The following is a 24,625-nucleotide window of genomic DNA, read 5'->3' as shown; positions in this document are numbered from 1 at the left end:
CTTGAGACTTGAAGGTTAAGACTTGAGACTTGCTTGTGACTTGCACATGTGTGACTTACTCCCATGTCTGCTTGTTGGTATAGTTTGCTGTGTATGTTCGCTTTGTGGAATCACTGAAGTGCAGAGCTTGAAGTGCATATCACTTGTAGAAAGAATCACTTAAAGAAAGAAGCCTTAAGGAAAGATACCCTGCAATGTGCTCCCCCAGCAATGCTAGGTGGCTGAAGGGAGAGGACACAGAAATCACATTGCACACTGGGAGATTTGGTCCCTTAGAGCAGTGTTTGTCAGTCAAGGCACCCTTTAAAATTTTCCACAAACCCAGGGCACCTAATTTTTAAATGTATAAAAATAAACGAATAATTTTACTTAATGCATCAACATTCACCATTGTAGGAAATCCAGCATTAGAGGTGATTTACTCTTCCAAAGCAAATACACCTTTGCACAGTGGTACTAACTAGTATTCCAGCGTTTCTCTTCTCCCTTGAATCACTTAAGGCTCGTACACACGATAAGAAAAATCTGAAGGGAAATTTCGTCCGACGACCGATCTGCCGATTTTCGGATTGTTAGTATGGTGCTTTCGACAGCCGACTCCGACTTTTCGGCCGAAAAAATCCTGATGTGCAGGCTATAATTTTTTTTTGTCGTCCGTCAACACAACTTCCAATTTTCTTCTCATTAGTACAGTTTTCGACGGAAAAAAAAAATCTTAAGAGCAAGACTAGGCATGCTCAGAGACGAAAGAACACATACAAAACAATCCAACACATGACATCACTTCTGAAGTAGAATTCTGTCGTACGGGAAAATTCGTATGAAAATAACCTCTTCACGGACGACCGATCGTTCGACAATCTGATCGTGTGTACAGGGCTTTAGCTCCGGTTCACACTATAGCGATGACAGACATCACATGTGATTTGGAGCGCACTGCTCTGAAAATCACATGAGATGTCTGTGTGATGCCAATTCAGCCATACTGGCTGAATTTGCATCTGTTTATACTGAACACGCACAGGACCCTTTTTTGGGTCCGCAGCAGAATCAGATCGCATGGTGGTTCACACCAATGCGATCTGATTCATGGCCAAACTGTCCGTTAGCACTGCGATATGCAAACTGATCTGGGGGTGTCGTTAACTTTGCGTTGACACCCCCAGCGATTCACATATGGTAGTGTGTACTGCCTGAGATTTGAATGCAATGCGGCAACCCGCAGTGGATTCGCAGGGTTCCTGCATCGCATATGTGTGAACCGAGCCTCACTCAGCTAATATGATCCCAGTGCTGACAGAGAGAATGGTTAAATACAGTGCCGAGGGGGGTCTCCTTAGTCGGCCTGTAAAGTGGCGCATCTGCACCGTGTATAAAACCTGCTGCAGCAAAAATTAGTTATAAAGGCAAAAAAATGATATTTTCCCTGCAAGCTTTATTTTATAAACGACGGCTTGGGGAGCCAGTCTGTATGATGCATCGGCATCGTTAACAACAGATGAGTTATCAGCTGTCAACAGGCTTCCCCGCTGACAGCTGAATGAAAAAAACATTGCCAACAAAAGAAAACTGACATGATATGGTATGGTCCAAAATCCATACCAGACCCTTATCTGAGCATGCAGTCTGGCAGGTCAGGAAACAGGGGGGCGAGCAAACCTAAAACATACCAGGCCACATGCCCTTGACATGGTGGGTGCTTTGCGGTGGGGGGCTTAGCCACCCCACCCCAAAGCACCTTGTCCCCATGTTGATGGGGAAAGCGCCTCTTTCTGACAACTCTGGGCTGTTTTTTTGGTGGTCTACAGGCAGGGGGCTCATCAGAATCTGTAAGCCCCCTTTAATAAATCTTCCAGTGAATAAATATTTAGGAAGATTTCCTTTCACTTCCTGTAGCATCTCCAGGACAAGAAATAAAGGAAAATCTCCCCTTTGATCCTGCCCTACTCTAAACAAACATACGTTGATGGTTTGATCTATACATAGGTTAGAACTTTGGCTGTTCAGAAGTTTGGATGAACACCTGGACTTTAGCTCATTCTATGGGATTGATGATGAATTTACAATGATGAACACTTTTGGGGGATTTATGTTGTTTTTAATAAAGAACCTGTTTGATGTGATATATGTAAGGAGACAGCACAAGCCATTACTGTACACAAGCTGTGCTTTACTGAAGTAAGCAAACAGGAACAGGAAACATAACACAGGAAGTATTACAACAGAGATGCACCATAGAGTTGCATTTAAAGAAACGTATCATCCATAACATCTCCCCCTTTTAGTATTAATAAAGGAACATGTGAAATTTGATAGAGACACAGCAATAACACATTCTATAGGTTAAGTCTCATAGGTGGTTTTGAACATCTACCACTATGGGTGAAGACTGGTCCTTGTGCAAGGATTCCTGTAGCCCTCTCTGAAGTTACTGGGCTTTTATCACCACGTACTGGCATGCTCTACACTTGACAGCTATCGGGCATACTTGCTTGCCCAGAACTGTCATTGCCATTGGTATGAGGCTGTGCCTCTGTACACTCCTAACTGTCAATGGGTGAGTATGTCCTTTTGATACTGGGTGAGTCTGATCTATCAACGGGATACTGAGATTCAGGCAGCTCTGCCACTCTCAAATCCACTCAATTGCAGCGATAGCGAGTTCCGTCAAAGTCCACAAGATAGGAGCGCGGTGCCACCTTTTGCAGACAAGTACCTATTCTCCAACGGCCTGTACGATCTCCAGGCAATGGCTTCATATGGATTTGTTCCCCCACATTCAATTCTGGCCAATCTCTGTCCGATGTATTATATCTTGCTTTTGACACTTGTCTCTTAATCCTTAACTTTTCTGGAACACCTTGTATGACAGAGGGTTCAAGCAGCCTATTTGCTACTGGTAAGGAGGTCTTTAATCTCCTTGACATCAGTCTTTGACTACTATCCATGCCTTCAGTGTTCAGTGTTTCTCCAATGTAAAATGGCGTTCCATGGGTCTTTACCATCACTTTGTGCTTTCTTGCATACATTTTTAACAATCTTCACAGCTGATTCAGCTTTGCCATTAGTCCGTGGATGATGGGTTGAGGAAGTAACATGCTCAAACTCCCATTCAGTAGCAAATTTTCTGAATTGTAGGCTTGCAAATTGAGGGCCATTGTCGGAGATCACTATATCTGGTTGGCCATGACGTGCAAACTGAGCCATGCACCTCTTAATTGTAGCTTCAGTGGATAAGTCGGGAAGAAAATCTATTTCCCAGAAGTCTGAATAATAACCAACTAATAGCAGGTATTCCTTGACTGCGTAGTTGAATAATTCCATACTGATAATCTGCCACGGACGTGTAGGTATCTCATGTGACATCATGGTTTCTTTTTGTTGTAAGTGGGCATATTTATTGCAGGCGGGACAATTACTGACAAAGTCTTTGATTTCACCATGCATGTTGGGCCAGTAAAGAGTTTCACGAGCTTGTCGGTAGCATGCTTCACCACCAATATGGCTGGAGTGTATGCACAATAACCTCTCTGCTCTCAGTGACTTCGGCACAATGACTCTTGGACCTTTGTACAAAATACTATTTTGTATGCTGATCTCATCTCTAAAGGACCAATATTCCCTTACAATTCCAGGTACTGCCTCTTTTACATCCGGACACCCATCAAAACAACAGACTTCAAAGCTTGTAAAGTTGCATCACTGTCAGTGTGCTGAGTGAGTTAATGTAATCGCTGATCTGTGACATTAAGATAGTCCGTTTGATTGATATCCAGCAAATACATTTTGTTCCTGTTGCAGCAGACAAATTGTATGATGCTCATGCTCACCTCCAGGTGCCACTTCATCAGACGTAGCTCTGCTCAGGGTATCGCTGATATACATATCACATCCTGGTTTGTAGACAACATTGAGGTTGTAATGCTGCAATGTAAGCATCGTGCTCTGCAAATGCTTGGGAGCACACAAAAGGGGCTTTTTGAATATAGCTATCAGAGGTTTGTGATCAGTTTCTGCTGTAATTGAATCCCTTCCATAAAGATAATGATGGAAACGCTGGCAAGCAAATACAATACTTAAACATTCCTTCTCAATTTGAGCATACTTTTGCTCAGCTGATGAAAGAGCTCTGGATGTATACGCAACTGGCTGACCTTTCTGCAAAAGGCAACAACCTAGACCATTTTTACTGGAGTCAATTTGTATCGTAACAGGCTTTGCAACATCATAGTATTTCAACACTGGGGCAGAGGTGACCAAGCGTTTTATGTCCTCTACTGCTTGGTCATGCTTGGGAAGCCAGTGCTAAACTGCATCTTTGTCCAGAAGTCGCCGTAACGGATCACACACCTCAGATAAGTGTCGGAGGAATTTTGCTAGGTATGTAACAAAGCTAATAAATCTCTGTACTGCTTTGGCATCAGCAGGCAGTGGCATGTCCACAATGGCTTTAATCTTATCCGGGTCAGCTTTTAAGCCTTGTGAAGACAGGATATGTCCATGGAAATTAACTTCTCCCACCTTGAACTGCAATTTATTTACACTAAGCCTCAGCATCACCTGCCTACAATGATCCAGTAGCTCTATTAACTTTTCATCATGGTCATGCTCAGCCTCCTTATCAGTATTACTGCAGCCAACTATAAGAATGTCATCAGCTATTGGCCCAATTCCACAAAGACCACCTAATAGTTCATGCTGCATTCGCTGATATACTTCAGGTGCTACAGAGACTTCAAATGGTAGCTTGAGCCATCTCTTTCTGCCCCAAGGAGTCCAGACCGTGGTCATGAAGCTACTCCTTTCATCCAGTTTGCAGTGCAAAAAGGCATCTCTAGCATCAACAAGTGTGAATACACGTGCTCTAGGTAGTTTGTGCAAAATATAATTGAGTGTTGGCATTAAGTAGTGTGACCATTTCAGGGCCATATTCAGAAACTTGGGATCAATGCATATTCTGATCTTCTCAGGCTTTCTGATAACCATGTTACTGATCCAATCTGTAGGCTCTGATACTGAAGTTAGATGTCCTTCAGCTTCATATTTATCTAATTGAGCTTTAACCTGTGGCTTAATGGCGATAGGCACATTGCGAGGGGCACATTGTACAGGTTGAATGGTAGGATCAAGATCAAAACGAACCTCTCCTGGAACAGAGACAATTGGGCCCTTAAACACATCACTGTAGGCATGAAGAATTTGCTGTTTTGTCAGTAGCCTAGTCAGAGATTTTCCAGGCTGATTATCAACATGTAGCTCACCAGGAATGGTGAACAGCATCAGTCAAAGGCGCTCACATGTTGAACCCGATAATAGAGGTTGCTGATCCGCGTCAACAATCTCAAAGTTCAGTTTGTGTATACAATCACATATGCTGCATTCTGTTTGGAATAGCCCCACACGTTGCACCCGAGTCCAGCTGGCAGGGTTGGATTATATTGTTTAATCTGAGGTTTACAAACCATTTTTTGCTCTTTGTGTTTACAGCACCAATGCATTCTGAGGAGTAAACCATATCAGTGCTAAGCAGGTGTGCGTCCTCCAGATATGACATTTGCTCAATTGTGTGCAGCTTCCTTGCTTCCATTTTACTGGAAAGACCCTTGCAAAGTGATTTGGTTTACCACATGCAGTACAGATTTTCCCATATGCAGGACACTTTTCTTTCTCTCGTACATGCATATTGATGCAATACTTGCATGATGCAGGCTTCCTCCCAGATGAGTTGTGTAGAAGAAGTCACAGCCCTTAGCGCAGACGTAACGCGTACAGGGGGGCGGAGCCATGCTGCGGACATCACTCCCTTTCCCTCTCTCGCTTGGAACCTTGTTTGTTTGCCTGACTCCATTGAGTGTATTGTGAGTACCCCTTTCTTCAAATAAACGTTTGCTGATTGATTTATAGACAGAGAGCACTAGGTTTTGTTTGTTTTCTGTCCTCATATTTATCCGGTTTTATGGATTTATGGGCTTCATGATCCTGGACTCGCCTGAGATATCGTTTTGCTGGCTTTATATCACCCCTGCAGGGGACTGCTGTTTCTGAACCTGGGTGGCTCCTGGGTCAGATACTGAGGTGAGAGGCTTGTTTATCTGGTGGCAGATCCTTATAATCATGGAGGTGTCTTTTGGAATGAATTGATCACAGCACTATTATTTGTTTTTACACGTGGACTTTATAATACTTACCCTAAGGGGCTTATCTAGCACTATTATCACTTATTTGGATTTTATGGACTTTTTTCAAATTTTTTAATTGTTGAACCATATTATCACATGTATTTATTTATAATTTAGCGCAACACATTTACCATCCTCAGGGCCGCCATCAGGGGGGGACAGCCGATACAAATGTAAGGGGCCCAGGGTCCAGAGGGGCCCGGCCAGGCCAGGAGAAGGCAGCAGTGGGTGAAGGGGAGCCGCATTGTGCATTACAGAAACAAACTCGGCAACTTCTGCTGCGCTGTCTCATTGAGCTCAGAAATCAAGCTCATTACTGCCACCTCTGGCTACTATCTGCATGTGCACCCCTCGTGTGTGCTGCTTTTACAGTATTGTGTTATGTGCTGTGATCGGCTGCAGCTCCTCTGTGTCTCAGCTATGTGTCAGCTTTGTGGAAACAAGAGCTGGGAGAAGGTAGGAAGACCTCATTTACAAGTAGGTGTAATGAAGGAAAGGGAGGGGGCTGTGTGTGTACAAGGAGGGGCCAGAGCTTTGTGTGTTTACAGTTGTGTGTGTGGGGGGTGCTGACATATATACAGGTGTGGGGGGGGTGCTGACAGATATACAGGTGTGTGGGGGGGGTGCTGACAGATATACAGGTGTGTGGGGGGTGCTGACATTTATGCAGGTGTGTGTGTGAGGGGGGGCTGACAGATATACAGGTGTGTGGGGGGTGCTGACATTTATGCAGGTGTGTGTGTGTGTGTGGGGGGGGGGGGGTTGCTGACATATATACAGGTGTTTGGGGGGTGCTGACATTTATACAGGTGTGTGTGGGGGGTGCTGATATATATACAGGTGTGTGTGGGGGGGTGCTGACATATATACAGGTGTGTGTGGGGGGTGCTGACATATATACAGGTGTGAGGGGGGCTGACACGTATACAGGTGTGGGGGGGCTGATACATATACAGATGTGAGGGGGGCTGACACGTATACAGGTGTGGGGGGGGCTGATACATATGCAGGTGTGGGGGGGTGCTGACAGATATACAGGTGTGTGGGGGGTGCTGACATTTATGCAGGTGTGTGTGTGAGGGGGGGCTGACAGATATACAGGTGTGTGGAGGGAGCTGACATTTATGCAGGTGTGTGTGTGTGTGGGGGGGGGGGGGTGCTGACATATATACAGGTGTGTGGGGGGTGCTGACATTTATACAGGTGTGTGTGGGGGGTGCTGATATATATATACAGGTGTGTGGGGGGGGGGGGTGCTGACATATATACAGGTGTGTGTGGGGGGTGCTGACATATATACAGGTGTGTGTGGGGGGTGCTGACATATATACAGGTGTGAGGGGGGCTGACACGTATACAGGTGTGGGGGGGGCTGATACATATACAGGTGTGAGGGGGGCTGACATATATACAGGTGTGAGGGGGGCTGAAATATATACAGGTGTGAGGGGGGGGCTGAGTGAGTACAGGTGAGGTGGCTGATGTGTGGATTTGGTGGGATGGCCCATTGGCAGGCCCTTGGTGGTCCGGCTCAGAGGGGCCCAGGCCTAAAGCTGTGTAAGGGGCCCAAAAATTTCTGACGGCTGCCCTGCTTGGATGAGTTGTGTAGGTGACCCTTGTGCTGGTGGTTTCTGAAGCTTTGCTGTTGTTTAGAGGCTGCATTGATATTGTAAATCAGCTTATCCTGCTCCATAGCTTTCATATGTTTGTCAGTAATTTCTGTAGTGCGACATCTCAATTGCTGTATGTAGATCTAAATCATGTTTCCTCAACAGGTGACGATGTGTGCTTTCACTGGTGATACCCAAAACGATTTTATCACAAATAAGTTCTTCTCTCAGAGAGTCATACTCACAGCTTGAAGCTTTTTCTCTTAGCCGTGTGACAAACCTGTCTATTGATTCACAGTCCTCCTGCTCACAGCAGCCAAACATGTATCTTTCCTATATGACATTTTTAGAGGGTCTAAAGAAAGCTTCCAATGCATCCAGAATGGTCACTCTTTTCCTCCTCTGTGAGGATCAGATTATGCTTGTACACATGGAGGCATTCACTGTCCATCACCCTCCTCAGTGTGGCTGCTTGCACTGCTGCAGGCTTCTCATTTCACCCTGTGGCTAGGGAGTAGTCCTCAAATTCAGCCCTAAAATTGTCCCAGTTACTGCTGACATCTCCACTCGCCCTCATTGCCTCAGGCAGTGGAATGCTGTTAGCTGCCATGATGGTGTTTTCCTTGCTGCAAATGCTCAGTATCCAGGACAGGACTGCAATTGTTAGAAAGCACAATCAGTTCTAAGAACACTCACATCAAGGCTAGCAGGCTCTCAGCATCAAATGTGTAGAAGGAGTATGGATCCAGAAATCTTCTGACACCATGTTTGATGCGATATATGTAAGGAGACAGCACAAGCCATTACTGTACACAAGCTGTGCTTTACTGAAGTAAGCAAACAGGAACAGGAAACATAACACAGGAAGTAGTATAACAGAGATGCACCATAGAGTTGCATTTAGAGAAACATATCATTCATAACAGAACCAAATGTTCTGGTTATTTCTAGGTTACAACTTTTCTTTTTGTGAATATCTAAAAGGTACCCCTACTCATTCACATTGGGGGTGGCATCCAGGTGCCCCCTTATTATTAAAGGGGGCTTTCAGATTGCACTAAGATCCTGAAGACCACAGGGAAAGGGTTGTGAGGTAGAAACCCTGGATCTCATTAACAAGGAAACAAAATGCTTTGCCAGGGGGGGTCCGCCCCCCTTTACAAGACAGCACTCATAATGAGGGCATGTGGCTTGATATTTTTCACGAGGAGAGGTGCATGCTCATCCCTCCCTTCCCTATCCCACCAGGCTGCATGCTTGGGTTAAGCGTCTGGTATGAATTTTTAAGGGGACCTTGCTTTTTATTTTTGCATGTAGTCCCCATTAAAATCTGTACCAGAACCAAATGGTCTGGCATACAGTATATATCCTGGAGAACCTCATGTTTTTTTTCCTGTTTCCCCGTGTAGCACTGCCCCCTAGGGGACTGCTGAGAATTACACTTTCTGGATTCCTCTCGGTTATCCGTAGCAACAGTCTATTGAAATGTATCACTTTAAATGCTTGGCTCAGACAATTAACAGTCCAGGGGATGTTGTTTTGTAGTTTATTCTAGAACTGGGATAGGAGAAGGGATGAGTGGGATACTCCAACTGATTACTATTCACAATGTTGAGGACAACTGACTTAGGATGCGGCAAGGCCGCTGCTTCACCTTGCCACTGAAGTAAAGATACTTTAATGCTTTAAGTATTCCTGCTTGAATTATCTCTTCAGGGTTCTAAACTTGGCACCCCCTTTCTCTCTTACTGTGTATGCTGACACCCGTTCACTGACTCTATCCACTGAAGTGGTCCCCTTCCTGGGCAGACCCTCGGCAAGCTTCCCTGTACTCACTGACACTGTTTTTCCAGGGTCACTCTGCCTTCAACTCCACCAGTCAGCTTTCCTAGACCTCCAGATTCAGCCCCACACTCCTGGTTCACAAGGCCGACCGCCTGTGACCACTATCCACAGCAATAGAAGGAGAGACAGCCATCACCCTTCTTCCGGGGACCTGGCTACCCACCAAAAGTCCTCCTGCCTCATGTGCTCTCGGCTTTTATCCCCTATCCCAGGATGAACCTCTCTCTGTGCCATCCCACTGGGACAGTACAAAAGCCTGTGCATCATTGGCCAGGTTTACTCCACTGTCCAACGAACCTCCTCATTGGATACAGTGGGGACACTCTCTCTGCCCACATGAATCGCACATTGAGCACACTAAGCAGGCCTAACTACTGATCAGGCTCCCCTGATAAGCAGGAAGAGCAACTATGCTTTGCATACCTAGCACCTATCTAGGAGGGTGCTACACCCATAACATCTATACACGACTCAAAAGGGTTTACTTTAAGCATTTAAAAAAAAAAAAAAAATCGCTGCTCCTGGCCAAATGGATTCTATAAAAATGTTTTTGTTTTGGCACATGTCCCCCAGGGCGGTGCCTGCTCCCTCTTTTTACACCGCTTTGTCTATTAGAGCAGAAAAATAGCATTTTAAATTGAATCAGTTTCAACAAAGTTTACCAAACCCCTGCTCAACTGATCCTAGAGCAGTTTGGCTGATCACTACCTGTCATACCTGTGCAGAATATCCCAAAACAGTCCACAAACAGGTATTCTGGATCTACAAAGGCCACGATTGTAAACATCTAGTGGTGAAACTTAAAGGAGTTGTAAAGTCAGGCAGGTTTTTTATCTTAATGCATTCTATACATTAAGATAAAAAACCTGTGCAGCAGCCGTCCCAGCACCCTCAAATACCTACCTGAGGTCCCTCGAGCAACAGCGATGTTGTAGGAATGTCTCGGGCGTACGGACTACCCTGCTCATAGGCTGAGAGAGCAGCACGGTGCCATTTGCTCTTGCTGCTGTCAATCAAAGTCAGTTAGCCAATGAGAATAGAAAGGGGATGGGGTCGGGGCTGCAGCTCCGTGTCTGAATGGACACACGGAGCTGTGACTCGGCTCAGGTGCCCCCATAGCAAGCTCCTTGCTGTGGGTGCACCCAACAGGAGGGAGGGGCCAGGAGAGCCAAAGAGGGACCCAAGAAGAGGAGGATCCGGGCTGCTCTGTGCAAATCCACTGCAACAAAGCAGGTAAGTAAAACATTTTTGTTATTTTTAATTTAAAAAAGCGAGACTTTACAATCACTTTAAATTTACCTGCTGTGTAAAACTTAGCCTTAACCCTCTGTATTTAATATTAGGTTGATCACTTGTATGAATATTTAAAAGAAAAATAAACATATTGTATATTGAAATTGTTAACATGCTGTTTTGGAAAAAAATAAACTTTTTGTAGCCCATCTTTCCGGTATTTCATGAACCTTCTGGCTTTCCTTTCGGCAATTGATAATATTAACCAGGATCCAGACATCTTACCCAATATTACTCTCGGCTTCCATCTATATGATTCATGGCTGGAACCCAGGAAGGCTGTACAGAGCGTTCTGCAGATCTTATCTGGACCAAATTGGACAGTTCCCAATTATTCCTGTAAAGGACAAGGCAAGCTGGCTGGTGTTATTGGAGATCACTATTCTTCTTCTACAATCTCAATCGCCCAAATCCTCTCACTGTACAGATACACACAGGTGAGTGAAAACAACTTTTATATTTGTAATACAATTCTAAGCCAACTGAGACAACAATATATATTTACAAAAATATGCCAGCCTGAAAGTTAACCACATGAGCTCCGGGAGATTTCACCCCCTTGTTTTTCATCCACTACATTCCCAATTGCCCAAATCCTTGGACTGTACAGACACTCACAGGTGAGTGAAAAATCTACGTATATTTTCAATACTATTCTAATCATCAGAGACAACAATATACATTTTACAGAAAACATGCCAAACTGCGGAAGTTAAAGTGTATGTAAACTCTAACAGCTAAAGTGTTTGCAATTGCAAAGTCAGTCAAACAATTGAAAACACACCTAGCACCATCATTAAAGTGGCTGTTTTCTATGCATTAAAGAGGTTGTAAACCTCAGAATTTAAAAAAAAAAACAAACAAACACCTGAAAGACAAAAACATAATGAGCTAGTATGCATCGCATACTAGCTCATTATGAAATACTTACCTTAGAATGAAGCTCCGCAGTGCCGCTTGCTCACCTCCCTCACAGGCAACATGTCCGGGCGCTCTTCTTCCGGGTTTGCGGCATCCGGCCATCTGATTTGCTGGAGTCGCGGTGACATCACTACCACGCATGCGCGCGGGAGCCGACTTTCACGTCCCTGGGCTCTGAAGGAACGGCATGAGCGGCCGTTCCTTCAGAGTGCATGCGCCAGTGATGTCACTGGCTGCATGCAAGCTAAATATCTCCTAAACGGTACGGATGTTTAGGAGATATTTACAGTACCTATAGGTAAGCCTTATCATAGGCTTACCTATAGGTACAAGTTGCAGAGGAGGGTTTACTTCCTCTTTAAGATAAAAAGCCTTCTGTGTGCAGCAGCCCCTCTTAGCCCCCCTAATGCTTACCTGAACCCCCTCTTGATCCAGCGATGTCCATGACTGTGTCAGCCTTCCAGGACTCCCCTCCTCATTGGCTAAGACACAGCATTGGCGCCATTAGCTCCCACTGCTGTCAATCAAAATCAGTTATCCAATGAAGAGAGAGAGAGGGGGCATATCTGAATAGATACATGGAACTGTGCCTCGGGTTGGGTGCCCCCAAAGCAAGCTGCATTCTGTGGGGGAACTCAAAGGGAGGGAGGGGCCAGGAGAGCCAAAGAGGAACCAGAGAAGAGGAGAATCCAGGTAAGTATAACATGTTTGCTATTTCTATTGAAAAAAAAAAGAGACTTTACAATCACTTTAACCTCCCTGATGGTCTGATTATGTCAGTATTTTTAAATGTCAAAGCGGTACATTGTTTTACATGGAAATCTGTTGTTTTATATTGTAGGCCTGTAATTCTTAGGAAAAAAACTGTAAAAGTGAATATAATCATTAATAAATTAATAAATTAATACAAATAAATTAATACATTATTAATAGAAAATTATTAATAAAAATAAAAGGAATAAAACAGTAAAAGTGCAGGCAGGGCTCTGGACAAAGCACTAGGCACAATACTGAGGTGAAATGGTTTGATACAGTAATGTAATCCTAACAGATTACAATGTATCATGTTATGTTTTGTGTACTTTTTTTAAATTTCCCACCCGGTTCCGCCCCACTGCGTCGCGGCGCTCGCAGGGAAGGGAACCCAGAAGATGGATGCCGACATCGGCAGGAGGACACGGCGGGAGGACATTAGGGGATTGTTAGGACAAGGTAAGTTTTACTACAGGGTAACCCCAAGTGTGGCTCAGGGTTACCGGTTTTGGTACTGATAATTAACCAGGAGCCACACTCGGGATTACCGCCAGGGAGGTTATGGATTTTGCCCCATTTTCCATTGTTAAAATTGAATGAAATTACCTTTTTTTAGGGCTTTTATATATGGTCATGTAACTGCTTGGTCCCCTTTTCTCCTGTTGTTTGGAGGGCTGGGGCAAAAACTGCAGAAGACCTTTGGAGCAGCTACCAATTACTGTAGTAAGGGTTGGGCTATGGGATAGGAGGAGCCACTGTTAATCTTAGAACTTTACCCTCCCCAGTTAGGCTCCCATTTTGCCTATTTCACCAGCAGCATTGTTTGATGGGGTGGGCAGGGGTATTTGACTGACAGTGGCTCCTCCTGTCATTATTACTAACAGTAGGGCAGAGGTCCAGCCCATTGCCAGGGCCATTCAAAGAGATAATTACCTTAAAGCATGTGCACAAGCAGTGGCAATGCAGGGCAGAGGTCCCACCCACTACCCAGATTGTTCAGAGAACAGGGTAAGCAGTAGATACTTGGAGCATGCTTATACACTGTAGAACCTAGAAAAGCCTGCAGATCTTTTCCACTGCCAACAAGCAGGAAGAAGTGACTGGCAAAAATGAATGGTCACTACACTCACACTGACTGAACTATCACTAGATTCACACTAAACTGATATTCTACACAGACAATAGAATCAGAATAGCACACTTTAGCACACTAACTCTCTAGTAGCACTGAACAGAGCCCTGTTCTATCTTCCTCTATCACCAATATCACACTACAAATGACCGCTATTGAAAGAACACTTTTATAGTGTGGGGCAGGACTAAGAGCAATGAGCCTTTTATTGCTTCAGCCAACCAGGGCTTCTAATGCACTGTGCGGCAGAGTAGTGATGGGACAAACATTGGCCGGGGCAGTTCACAAACGTCAGCCGCAAATGTTCTCAAAAGTCTGCGAACCTTGAATTCGCGGCAGGCCCCATTGACTTTAATGGGAGGCGAAATTTAAAAACATTTAGGTCATATTTGCAGCCGCAAAAGACGTACTAGCTGTGCACAAATAGCCCCAGCACATGGACAATGTCATAACAGAAGTATTGCAATTGAAAAAGTTGCCCTAAATGTTTTTTTTATGTTTTTACAGCAAAAAATATATATATATTTTTTTTCATAATTCAGCCAGAACTGACAGCAGCCGGTAAATACATGTCTAATACATATAGAGTCCATTCACACGTCTGTAAAATGGGTCCACATCCATTCCACAATTTGGCGGAACCTTTATAGACCCATTGATTTTCAATTCCAGTCTGAAAAATTAGGCATTCGCTGGGGACAGAAGTAAGTGTCGGCCAGTAGAAAAAAATTATGTAACATATAAATCAGTTACAAAAGTGCGCTAATAAAACAAGAGAACAATAACAAAATGTCCATATGAGTGAAATCAAATGAATCAATCTTTTGAAATAAAGTCTTTACATCCAAAGAAAGTATTCCCAAAGTGATGATATAAAAAAAACCACAGGTGGATGACTGGTGATGTGAAGTAGGTGAATTAACCTCTTACAAAAAGGTAATCCATACGCGTGATTTTAAACAAAAAATACAATCTTATGGTGACACCCAGTGATGTGGACGGACTCTTACCACAATTGAGAGAGAATAGCGCATGTACTGTGGTACCAGGGAATCCAATTGATCAGCGATCTGGAGGCTTCCAAGGATGGGATTGCCAGCAAGGAGACCACAATAAAAGGAAGGGACTGATAGTGCATTACCCACGGGTTTTTATTCATAAAAAAGGTAAAAAACACTTACAAGATCCAGAGAGGTAAACAGCAAATACGGTCACGGTCGCTGTTATGAGGCAGGTGGAAGCCTGTCGTGCAGAGAAGGCTTACCGTTGCCGGTGCGCAGAGCTTAGTTGGAAACCCAAGGTGAGTAGCACAGGCTAACCTGTGGTGCGGGGTCTAAGCATCCACCGGTCTTCACCAGAGCCTCTGATGGTGAGGATGGATTTGGCTGCAGGTGGATACCAGGTCGCGGTCCCCAGGGTCGCCCCACCAGGGGGTAACTGGTCAAGGTCCGAAGGTGGATGAGCCGACAAGGAGAATCCAGAAGAGTAGTCAAAACGAGCCCGGATCAGGACTGGCAGCAAACAAGCGAAGTCAGGGACGAGCCAAAGGTCAACAGGTATCAGACAGGAAATCAACAGGAATCAGGTTCAGAACACAGGAGAGCTGAAGACAACACAGCAAAGTGCAGTGCTGCTTTAAATAAGGCAGCCTGTTTGCCAATTATTGCAATTAGTCTGCTCTAGGTTAACCCTTTAGGTTGCAGACTCATGACAGCACATGCTCAGGAAGCATTCCTAACAGTCGCCTGCAGTGCGATCCGGGACATGCAGCAGCACAACTGGCTCCCCCCGACGCGTTTCCACTAATAAGTCGGCTTCTGGGATTGGAGCTCTTGGCCCCAAATATTATCCCACATGGGTTTACCTGTGTCGTGGAAATTAATAGGGCTTGGAGCATAGAAACCCGCTCACTGCGCTCAAAATTAATACGCACCAAACACCATTAAACCCTTGTACTGAAAAGTACAAATGTATAGCTCTTTTGTATAAGGTTATCCAAGCGCTCGGCAGCAAAGGAAATGAACAGACAAGCTTGCTGTAGTCAATTCGATGCCATCTGGAGGGTTCCTCTGTGTGACTGACTCCTCCAAGACACAGTAGGTTTATTTAACAAAAGGGTGTTACAGGGAGTGGCTTCAGGACCACAAATCACAGAACATGTATGCAATCAAAAAGTACAATAGAAACTGTGGAGTAGATGCCCATGAATGGACATGGACGAACAAAGGGAATCCCAACTGTAGCAGATGGCTTCTCATTGTTCACCCATGTCAATCCATAAACAGACTAATACCCGTTAGTGGGTCCAATCATAAATGATTCATATATAAACCAGATGTGATAGTGACCATTCTATTTGTTCCAGTTGATGAGGCTTTATCTGCATAAGATAATAGCAGCAGTGTTTCAGTCACACGGATCCGAATATGACTAACAAATGCCATCTATTAATCTTGGTAAAATGATAAGAATTTCCATATCACAAACATATCTCAGCAGTGATGGACTCTCTTTGCTACTAGTATTGTGCAATCTCATCCAATGAAAGGTTTTCACTAACAAGTCTTTCCTGCAATGACAGTTAAAGCGATAATCACTGTGAATAGCGATTATCATTAAAACCCGACACTGGGAGACATTATGCCTATTTAACTAAAGAAAACGTCCACAATTAAATTTCCACAACAACCTGACAGCTAAGAACGTACTATTCTGTGGCTGAAGGTACATTAGGCATTCACAGGATACAGAAGTAAGTGTCGGCCAGTATTGGCCCAAAAAATTAGCCCACATGGGTTTAACTGACTGCAAAGAACGTAGTATTTGATGGTTGGAGGTACATTAGGCATTCACAGGATACAGAAGTAAGTGTCGGCCTGTATAGGTCCCAAAAATTAGCCCACATGGGTTTAACTGACAGCAAAGAACTTCGTTTTTGATGGCTAGAGGTACAGTAGTCATTCACAGTATATAGAAGTAAATGTCGGCCTGTATAGGCCACAAAAATTAGCTCACATGGTTTGAACTGACAGCAAAGAACTTTGTTTTTGATAGCTAGAGGTACAGTAGGCGTTCACAGTATACATAAGTAAGTGTCGGCCTGTATAGGTTTCAAAAATTAGCTCACATGGGTTTAACTGACAGCAAAGAACGTAGTATTTGATGGCTGGAGGTACATTAGGCATTCACAGGATACAGAAGTAAGTGTCGGCCTGTATAAACCCCAAAAATTAAACCACATGGGTTTAACTGACAGCAAAGAACATAGTGTTATTGACGGCTGGAGGTACATTAGGGGTTCAGAGGATACAGAAGTGCCGACCTGTATAGGCCCCTCTTGGCTAGAGGTACAGTAGGCATTTACAGTATACATACATAAGTGTGGGCCTGTATAGGATCCAAAAATGAGCTCACATGGGTTTAACTGACAGCAAAGAACTTAGTATTTGGTGGCTGGAGGAACATTAGGCATTCACAGAAAAAATGATTGTCGGCCCTGAAAGGCCCCAAAAATTTGCCATTCAATGGACATGAAATGCCTTTTATGCCGCTGTATGTAGCGAAGCCACGGAACAGGAATTGTTGTGGGTGGATGGCGGTCTTTCGGATATTTGTGGCCTGGCATGAGGAATTTCGATGAAACCTGGTCTACTGGTCACATGTGTTGAATTCCTCAGAGATCCATGCCTTAATTTTTATAAATGGGAAGTAGTCTACACTGTCATGAGCTAGGCGAGTGCGCTTATCGGTCAGGATCCCCCCTGCTGCGCTGAACGTCCTTTCGGACAGGACACTTGACAGGGGGGCAAGCCAACAATTCCATTGCAAATTGTGCAAGCTCTGGCCAGAGGTCAAGCCTGCCCACCCAGTAGTCTAGGGGTTCATCACTCCTCAGAGCGTCCACATCGGCCGTTAACCCGATGTAGTCGGACACCTGTCGGTCTAGGCATTCGCTCATGCTGGATCCGAAGTACAGCTGTCAATGGTTCGGCTGAAAGAAGGATCTCATCTCTGAAGTGACCAAGGCATCTTCCAACCGCCATCTTCTTGCAGGCGCTGTTGGATTGCTACCCGCAACTGTCTCTCTGTGACTGGAAATTCCTCTGCCAGCGCACGGAAAATCAGAATGCAGCATTTCCCGCAGCAAGGCCTGGAAGTGCTGCATTCTGACCGCCCTCTGTGATTGTGGTAGCATTTCCACCATTTTGTGTTTGTACCGGGGGTCTAAGTACATTGCCAGCTAGTACTGGTCCTTGGCCTTTATGTGTTTTATATGGGGGTCCCCCTTAAAACACTGCAGCATGTAGGCCCCCATTCCCACTAAACTGAAAGCGGTATAGTTGCCTGCTTCCAGCTCATCATCCAGGATAATGTCGTCCTCGTTCTCCTCCCCCCATCCACGGATAACACCAGGGATGCAAGAAAGGTTTAAAGCATGCTCTTCTTGCTCCTCCTCATCCCCCCCAGCACCATCCTCCTCCTCTGACTCTTCTTCAGACTCCTACTGTTGATTTGTCTCAGATGGAGTAGCACCCCTTGGGAATTCATCCAACATTGCGACTTCCTGATCTTCCCGCATGAGCAGCCACTGGTAAGGTGAAAAAAACCCAAGCTCCCTAGAACCTGTCCTGCAGCCGAGTTCGAACAGGTAGTCGTTAACTGCACATTTCTGCTGGAGCAGCCTATCGAGCATATGCAACGTTGAGTTCCATTGCGTCGGGCAGTCACAAATAAGACGCCTGACGGGCAGGTTGTGTCGCCGCTGAATCTCAGCAAGGCGAGCCATGGCTGTTTAAGATCTTCTGAAATGGCCCGAGATTTTCCTGGCCTGCCGCAAGACGTCCTGGACCCCAGGGTATTTGCCAATGAATCGCTGCACGACCAAGTTCAGGACGTGTGCCATGCATGGCACATGTGTTATTTTGCCCTGTTTCAGCGCGCTCAGCAGATTGGCACCGTTGTCGCACACCACCTTACCAACTGTCAAATTGAGCGGTGTCAGCCACTGATCTGCCTGTGAACACAAAGTTGAAAGGAGTGCAGGACCAGTGTGGCTGTTGGCTTCCAGGCACAACAGACACAGCATGGCAACGTCTCACCTGGCATGTGGAATAGGTTCTGGGGATCTTGGGCGGTGCAGGAGAAGAGACGGTAGCAGCGGAAGAGCAGGAGTCAGCCGAGGAGGAGAGGGAGGATGGAGGAGGAGGAGAAGAAGAGGCAGGCCTGCTTGCAATCCGTGGCAGTACAACTAAATCTACACGGGTGCCACGGGTTACATGCCTTATGGCCGTCAGAAGGTTCACCCAGTGGGCATTAAAAGTGATATACCTTCCCTGCCCGTGTTTGCTAGACCATGTGTCTGTGGTCAGATGTATCTTGGCACCAACACTGTATACCAGAGATATATTCACTTGCCGCTTAACATGGCCATACAGCTCTGGAATGCCCTTTTGCGAGAAATATTTCCTGCCTTGGACCTTCCATTGTGGTGTTCCAATGGCCACAAATTTACGAAAGGCGTCCGAGTCCACCAGTTGATATGGCAGTAGTTGACGGGCTATCAGTTCCGACAAGCTAGCAGTCAAACATTGGGCAAGAGGGTTATCCGGCGTTATCATTTTTTTCCACTCCAACATTTGGACCACAGAAGCCTGCCTTTTTCCAGAACAACGTGACAACGGAATCATGGAAGGTGGAGTGGAGGGCAAATGTGAGGAGAGAGGAGAAGGAGAAGGGGCTGGACTGTGAGAGCCTGGAGTGTGGCTTTGTGGGTTCTGACGGTGTTGCTCCCACTGGGCACGGTGATGGGAGTTCAGGTGCCTTCTTAAGGCGGTGGTCCCTAGGTGAGTGTTGGGCTTACCGCGACTTATGTGTTGACTGCAAAGGTTGCAGATGGCAACACTGTTGTCAGCAACGGACACATTAAAAAAAGCCCACACTGCGGAGCCATGTGCCGGCGTCCTGGAAGCGCCAGATGTGACTGTACATGGTTGATGGCTTTAAATGACTTTAAATGACTTTTGTGCACATTAACAGAGCGATGTGTTTCACTGCAGACGATCTCTAACTGCCCCTACAGCAACCACTGGATACCTCTCCCTATACTAAAGAGACTGTAATAGACCCTAAAACGACAGTGCAGCACTTTAAATTACTTTTGTGGACATTAACAGAGCGATGTGTGTCACTGCAGACGATCCCTAACTGCCCCTACAGCAACCACTGGATACCTCTCCCTATACTAAAGAGACTGTAATAGACCCTGTAACGACAGTGCAGCACTTTAAATGACTTTTGTGGGCATTAACAGAGCGATGTGTGTCACTGCAGATGATCTCTAACTGCCCCTAAAGCAACCACTGGATACCTCTCCCTAAACTCAAAAGATACTAGTAGACCTATACCGAAATACCAGCCCTGAAAAGGGCTTTTGTGGATCTTCAAAGCGCTATATGTGTCTAGCAAACTCTCCCTGATGAGCACAGCAGACCTCTCCCTACACTGGCAAAAAGCGGAATGTGAAATGGCTGACAGGTCAGGTCTATTTATAGGGTAGGGGGACTGTCCATGTGCTGAAATGTTTCAATTGGCTGTCCCGTTCCACCTGACGGCTGTGTCATGGGTCAAAGTTCTCCCCAATGTAAACAAATATGGCCACTGCAAACGACGCCATGTGTTTGTAAATTTGGCGGGTAGCGAACAAGAAAAATTCACCGTGAACCGACCGCCGTGCGAACCGCAAGGCCATCTCTATTGATCCCATAAAATGGCCGCAGAGTCTGCATGCATCGCGCATGAGCAGCCACTGGCACTGTGAAAAAAAACAAGCTCCCCAGAACCTGTCCTGCTGCAGAGTTCGTACAGGTAGTCGTTAACTGCATGTTTCTGCTGGAGCAGCCTATCAAGCATATACAAGGTTGAGTTCCATCGCGTCAGGCAGTCACAAATAAGCCGCCTGACGGGCAGGTTGTGTCGCCGCTGAATCTCAGCAAGGCGAGCCATGGCTGTGTAAGATCTTCTGAAATGGCCTGAGATTTTCCTGGCCTGCCGCAAGACGTCCTGGACCCCAGGGTATTTGCCAACGAATCGCTGCACAACAAAGGTCAGGACGTGTGCCATGCATGGCACGTGTGTAATTTTGACCTGTTTCAGCGCGCTCAGCAGATTGGCACTGTTGCCGCACACCACTTTACCAATTGTCAAATTGAGCGGTGTCAGCCACTGATCTGCCTGTGAACACAAAGCTGAAAGGAGTGCAGGACCAGTGTGGCTCTGCAGGCACAACAGACGCAGCACAGCATGGCAACGTCTCACCCGGCAGGTGGAATAGGTTCTGGGGATCTTGGACAGCGCAGCGAAAGAGACGGTAGCAGAGGAAAAGGAGGAGTAAGCCGAGGAGGAGAGAGAGGATGGAGTAGGAGGAGGAGAAGAAGAGGCAGGCCTGCATGCAATCCGTGGCGGTAAAACCAAATCTACACGGGTGCCATGGGTTACATGCTTGACAGCCGTCAGAAGGTTCACCCAGTTGGCAGTAAAAGTTATATACCTTCCCTGCCTGTGTTTGCTAGACCATGTGTCTGTGGTCAGATGTATCTTGGCACCGACACTGTGTGCCAGAGATACATTCACTTGCAGCTGAACATAGCCATATAGATCTGAAAGGCATTTCTGCAAGAAATATTTCCTTCCTGGGACCTTCCATTGTGGTGTTCCAATGGCCACTAATTTCCGAAAGGCCTCCGAGTCCACCAGTTGATATGGCAGTAGTTGGCAGGCTATCAGTCCTGATAAGCCAGCAATCAACCGTTTGGCAAGAGGGTTATCCGGCGTCATCATTTTTTTACGCTCCAACATTTGGGCAATGGAAGCCTGCCTTTTCCCAGAACAACGTGAGGACGGCATGATGGAAGGTGGAGTGGAGGACAATTGTGAGGGGAGAGGATAAGGAGAAGAGGCTGGACGGTGAGAGCACGGAGTATTTGTGGAGGCTTTGTGGGTTCTGACGGCGTTGCTCCCACTGGGCTCGGTGATGGGAGTCCAGGTACCTTCTTAATGCCGTCGTTCCTTGGTGAATGTTGAGCTTACCACGACTTATGCGTTGACTGCAAAGGCTGCAGATGGCAACACTATTGTCAGCAGTGGGCACATTAAAAAAAGCCCACACTGCGGAGCCATGTGCTGGCGTCCTGGGAGCACCAGATGAGACTGTACATGGTTGATGGCTTGCTCCTAATACATTAGCAGTCTGCTTTGTCCCTCCTGTGCAATGTAAGTTCCGCCTGCTTCACCTCCCTATCTTCTGGTCCATCTCTCTCTCTGAACTCCCCTTCACTTCCTCTCTTGTGGGCGCCCACGTGATGTCCATAGACACGTCATCATCAACGTCACCTTCCCCACCACTAACATTCGAGATCTTGGAGTAGGCAGCAACAGTGGGGACCAACCTCCTTTGGCTGATCTGGGTGCAATCGTCGTCAGACTGCTGGGTGGCGGCTGTTGCTACGTCCTCTTTCTGATCCGATGCCAAGAATGGCTGTGCATCGCAAATGTCTTGTGATGGATCGGAAAATAATTCCAGTGACTCAAGTGTAGGGTATATGGTGGTGTTGGTGGTAGTGTCTTTGGGGGTGAACACAGCAGAGAGTGAAGAGGGTGCAGATAGAGAGGATGAGGAGGGCGCAGAAGAGGAAGGCTGAGTGAGCCACTCAACCAAGTCTGGTGCGTCCTTTGACGTAATTGAACGCACCTTCTGAAACTTCACACTTTAGCTCCGGCCTACTGCTCCTGCCCTACCCCTACCAGGGCCTGCCTCTTCCTCTGCCTGTTATTTTTTAAATTACCCTGTAACAAAAGTCTCTATGGAAGCACAGTATATGTGGAACAAGGTATATAACACCCCGCTTCAATCTGTGGTATTGGGGGGCCACTGGTCTATCACACCAGTTATACAAAAAATTGGCTAGTAACTGTTGTCACTGTGTGTAGCACAGTTAACGCCGCAAAAGAGGTAATATTTTTGCAGGACACAAATACGCTGTTATAAAAGTATACTGTTAGATAACACCCCACTTCAATCTGAGGTATTGGGGTGCCACTGGTTTATCACACCAGTTATACAAAAAGTTGGCCAGTAAGTTTGACACTGTGTGTAGCAGAGTTAACGCAGCAAAAGAGGCAACATTTTTGCAGGACACAAATACACTGTTATGAAAGTATACTGTTCGATAACGCCCAACTTCAATCTGTGGTATTGGGGGGCCACTGGTTTATCATACCAGTTATACAAAAAATTGGCCAGTAAGTTTGGCACTGTGTGTAGCAGAGTTAGCACAGCAAAAGAGGCAATATTTTTGCAGGACACAAATACACTGTTATAAAAGTATACTGTTAGATAACACCCCGCTTCAATCTGTGGTTTTGGGGGGCCACTGGTCTATAACACCAGTTATAATACTTTTTTAAAAGTGCTTTTGTCACTCTTTGCAGTTGTAGTATCGCTGCAGAAACACTCACCACACCAGTCACAATGCTGCATAGTGCACAATACAAATTCCCTATAATATGCTTTCTATATTAGAAAGTATAATATAAGTATATTACACCATTATATAGTGCACACCAACGAATAGTACACCTATACCAAATACCAGTCCTTGAAAGGACTTTTGTGGACCTATAACAGAGCGATTTGTGTCACTGACAATCTGTCCCTGCTCCCCACAGCAAACCTCTCCATACACTGACAAAAGAGACAATATAGATAGTACACCTATACCAAATAACCGTCCTTAAAAGGACGTTTGTGGACCTATAACAGAGTGATCTGTGTCACTGACAATCTGTCCCTGCTGCACACAGCAAACCTCTCCCTATACTGACAAAAAGCAGAATGTAAAATGGCAGCCAGCTCAGGTCCATTTATAAGGTAGGGGGTATGTCCATGTGCTGAAATGTCTCAATTGGCTGTCCTGTTCCACCTGATGGATGTGTCATGGGTCAAAGTTCTCCCCAATGTAAACTAATATGGCAGCTGCAAACAACGATATATGTTCGCAATATCGGCGAACTGCGAATGAGCAAAGTTCGCCACAAACTGACCGCCCGGCGAACCACAAGGCCATCTCTACGGCAGAGCATTGTGGTCATTCGGCGGGCCAAACAAATTGTCAAACTTCCCAATAATTCCGGTGTTCGTCGAACAGGTGAACAGCCAATGTTTGGCCCGAACTCATGCTCGGGCCGAACCGTTTACCCATCCCTAGCAAATCCATTTCCCTTAAATAATGGGAAAAAATCTGGAATGCTACGTTCAAATTGTCCTGTTGTGTGGTGCAGAGAGAGACCTAAAAGATATTGATATTCTGGTATAAAAGATACCCCATTCTAATAACCCAACCTTGTCACAAACCTGATCGAGATGTAATTATGACATTGACTATATTTTTGGGTCATGTCCCCATGTCCAGCCCTTTTGGGCTTCTGTCTCCAATCTCCTTTCTGTGGTTTTGGGACACACTTCTTCCCATGATCTTCTCCCCATTTTTTTTTTTTTTTGACTAACCCTTCTCTGGTATCACCAAGCCATCTAAGAAACTGTCACCACATATTTTAGTGGCAGCGACAAGAGCTATTTCTTCACGTGGGCTCTCCCCAATGACACCTTCACTTTCTCAATTACTGAGTACTATTGACGATGTTACATGAATGGGGTACCTTTCAGCTCAGTCAAGTGACATTTTACCACATTTCAATAATATTACCATTGGTGTAACCTCATCTCAATCAGTCCTGGGATGCTAAACTGTTATTATTATCGAGGAACTTCCCCTTTTCTTATTTTTATTGTGATGTATTGCCTTTAACAATATTACTGATGTGTCTTTGTAGTCTCT

General features: G+C 45.6%; 1 protein-coding gene across 1 annotated transcript in view; it reads left to right on the top strand.

The window, feature by feature from the left end:
* The window catches only part of LOC309567716 (vomeronasal type-2 receptor 26-like), a gene marked incomplete at both ends in the record, with an annotated part of 95,849 nt that overhangs the window by 31,151 nt on the left and 40,073 nt on the right, over nt 1-24,625 (top strand). The window contains one exon of the mRNA XM_082273159.1: nt 11,073-11,364. Within this exon, the coding sequence (XP_082129285.1) occupies nt 11,073-11,364 (292 nt within the window). The remainder of the gene's footprint in view (nt 1-11,072; nt 11,365-24,625) is intronic.

The sequence above is a fragment of the Pelophylax lessonae genome (assembly GCF_965119305.1).
Source record: "Pelophylax lessonae genome assembly, chromosome: 1".
Taxonomy (NCBI): Eukaryota; Metazoa; Chordata; class Amphibia; order Anura; family Ranidae; genus Pelophylax; species Pelophylax lessonae.
The sequence above is the reverse complement of the archived record's forward strand: the minus strand, read 5'-3'. Positions and strand labels throughout refer to the sequence as shown.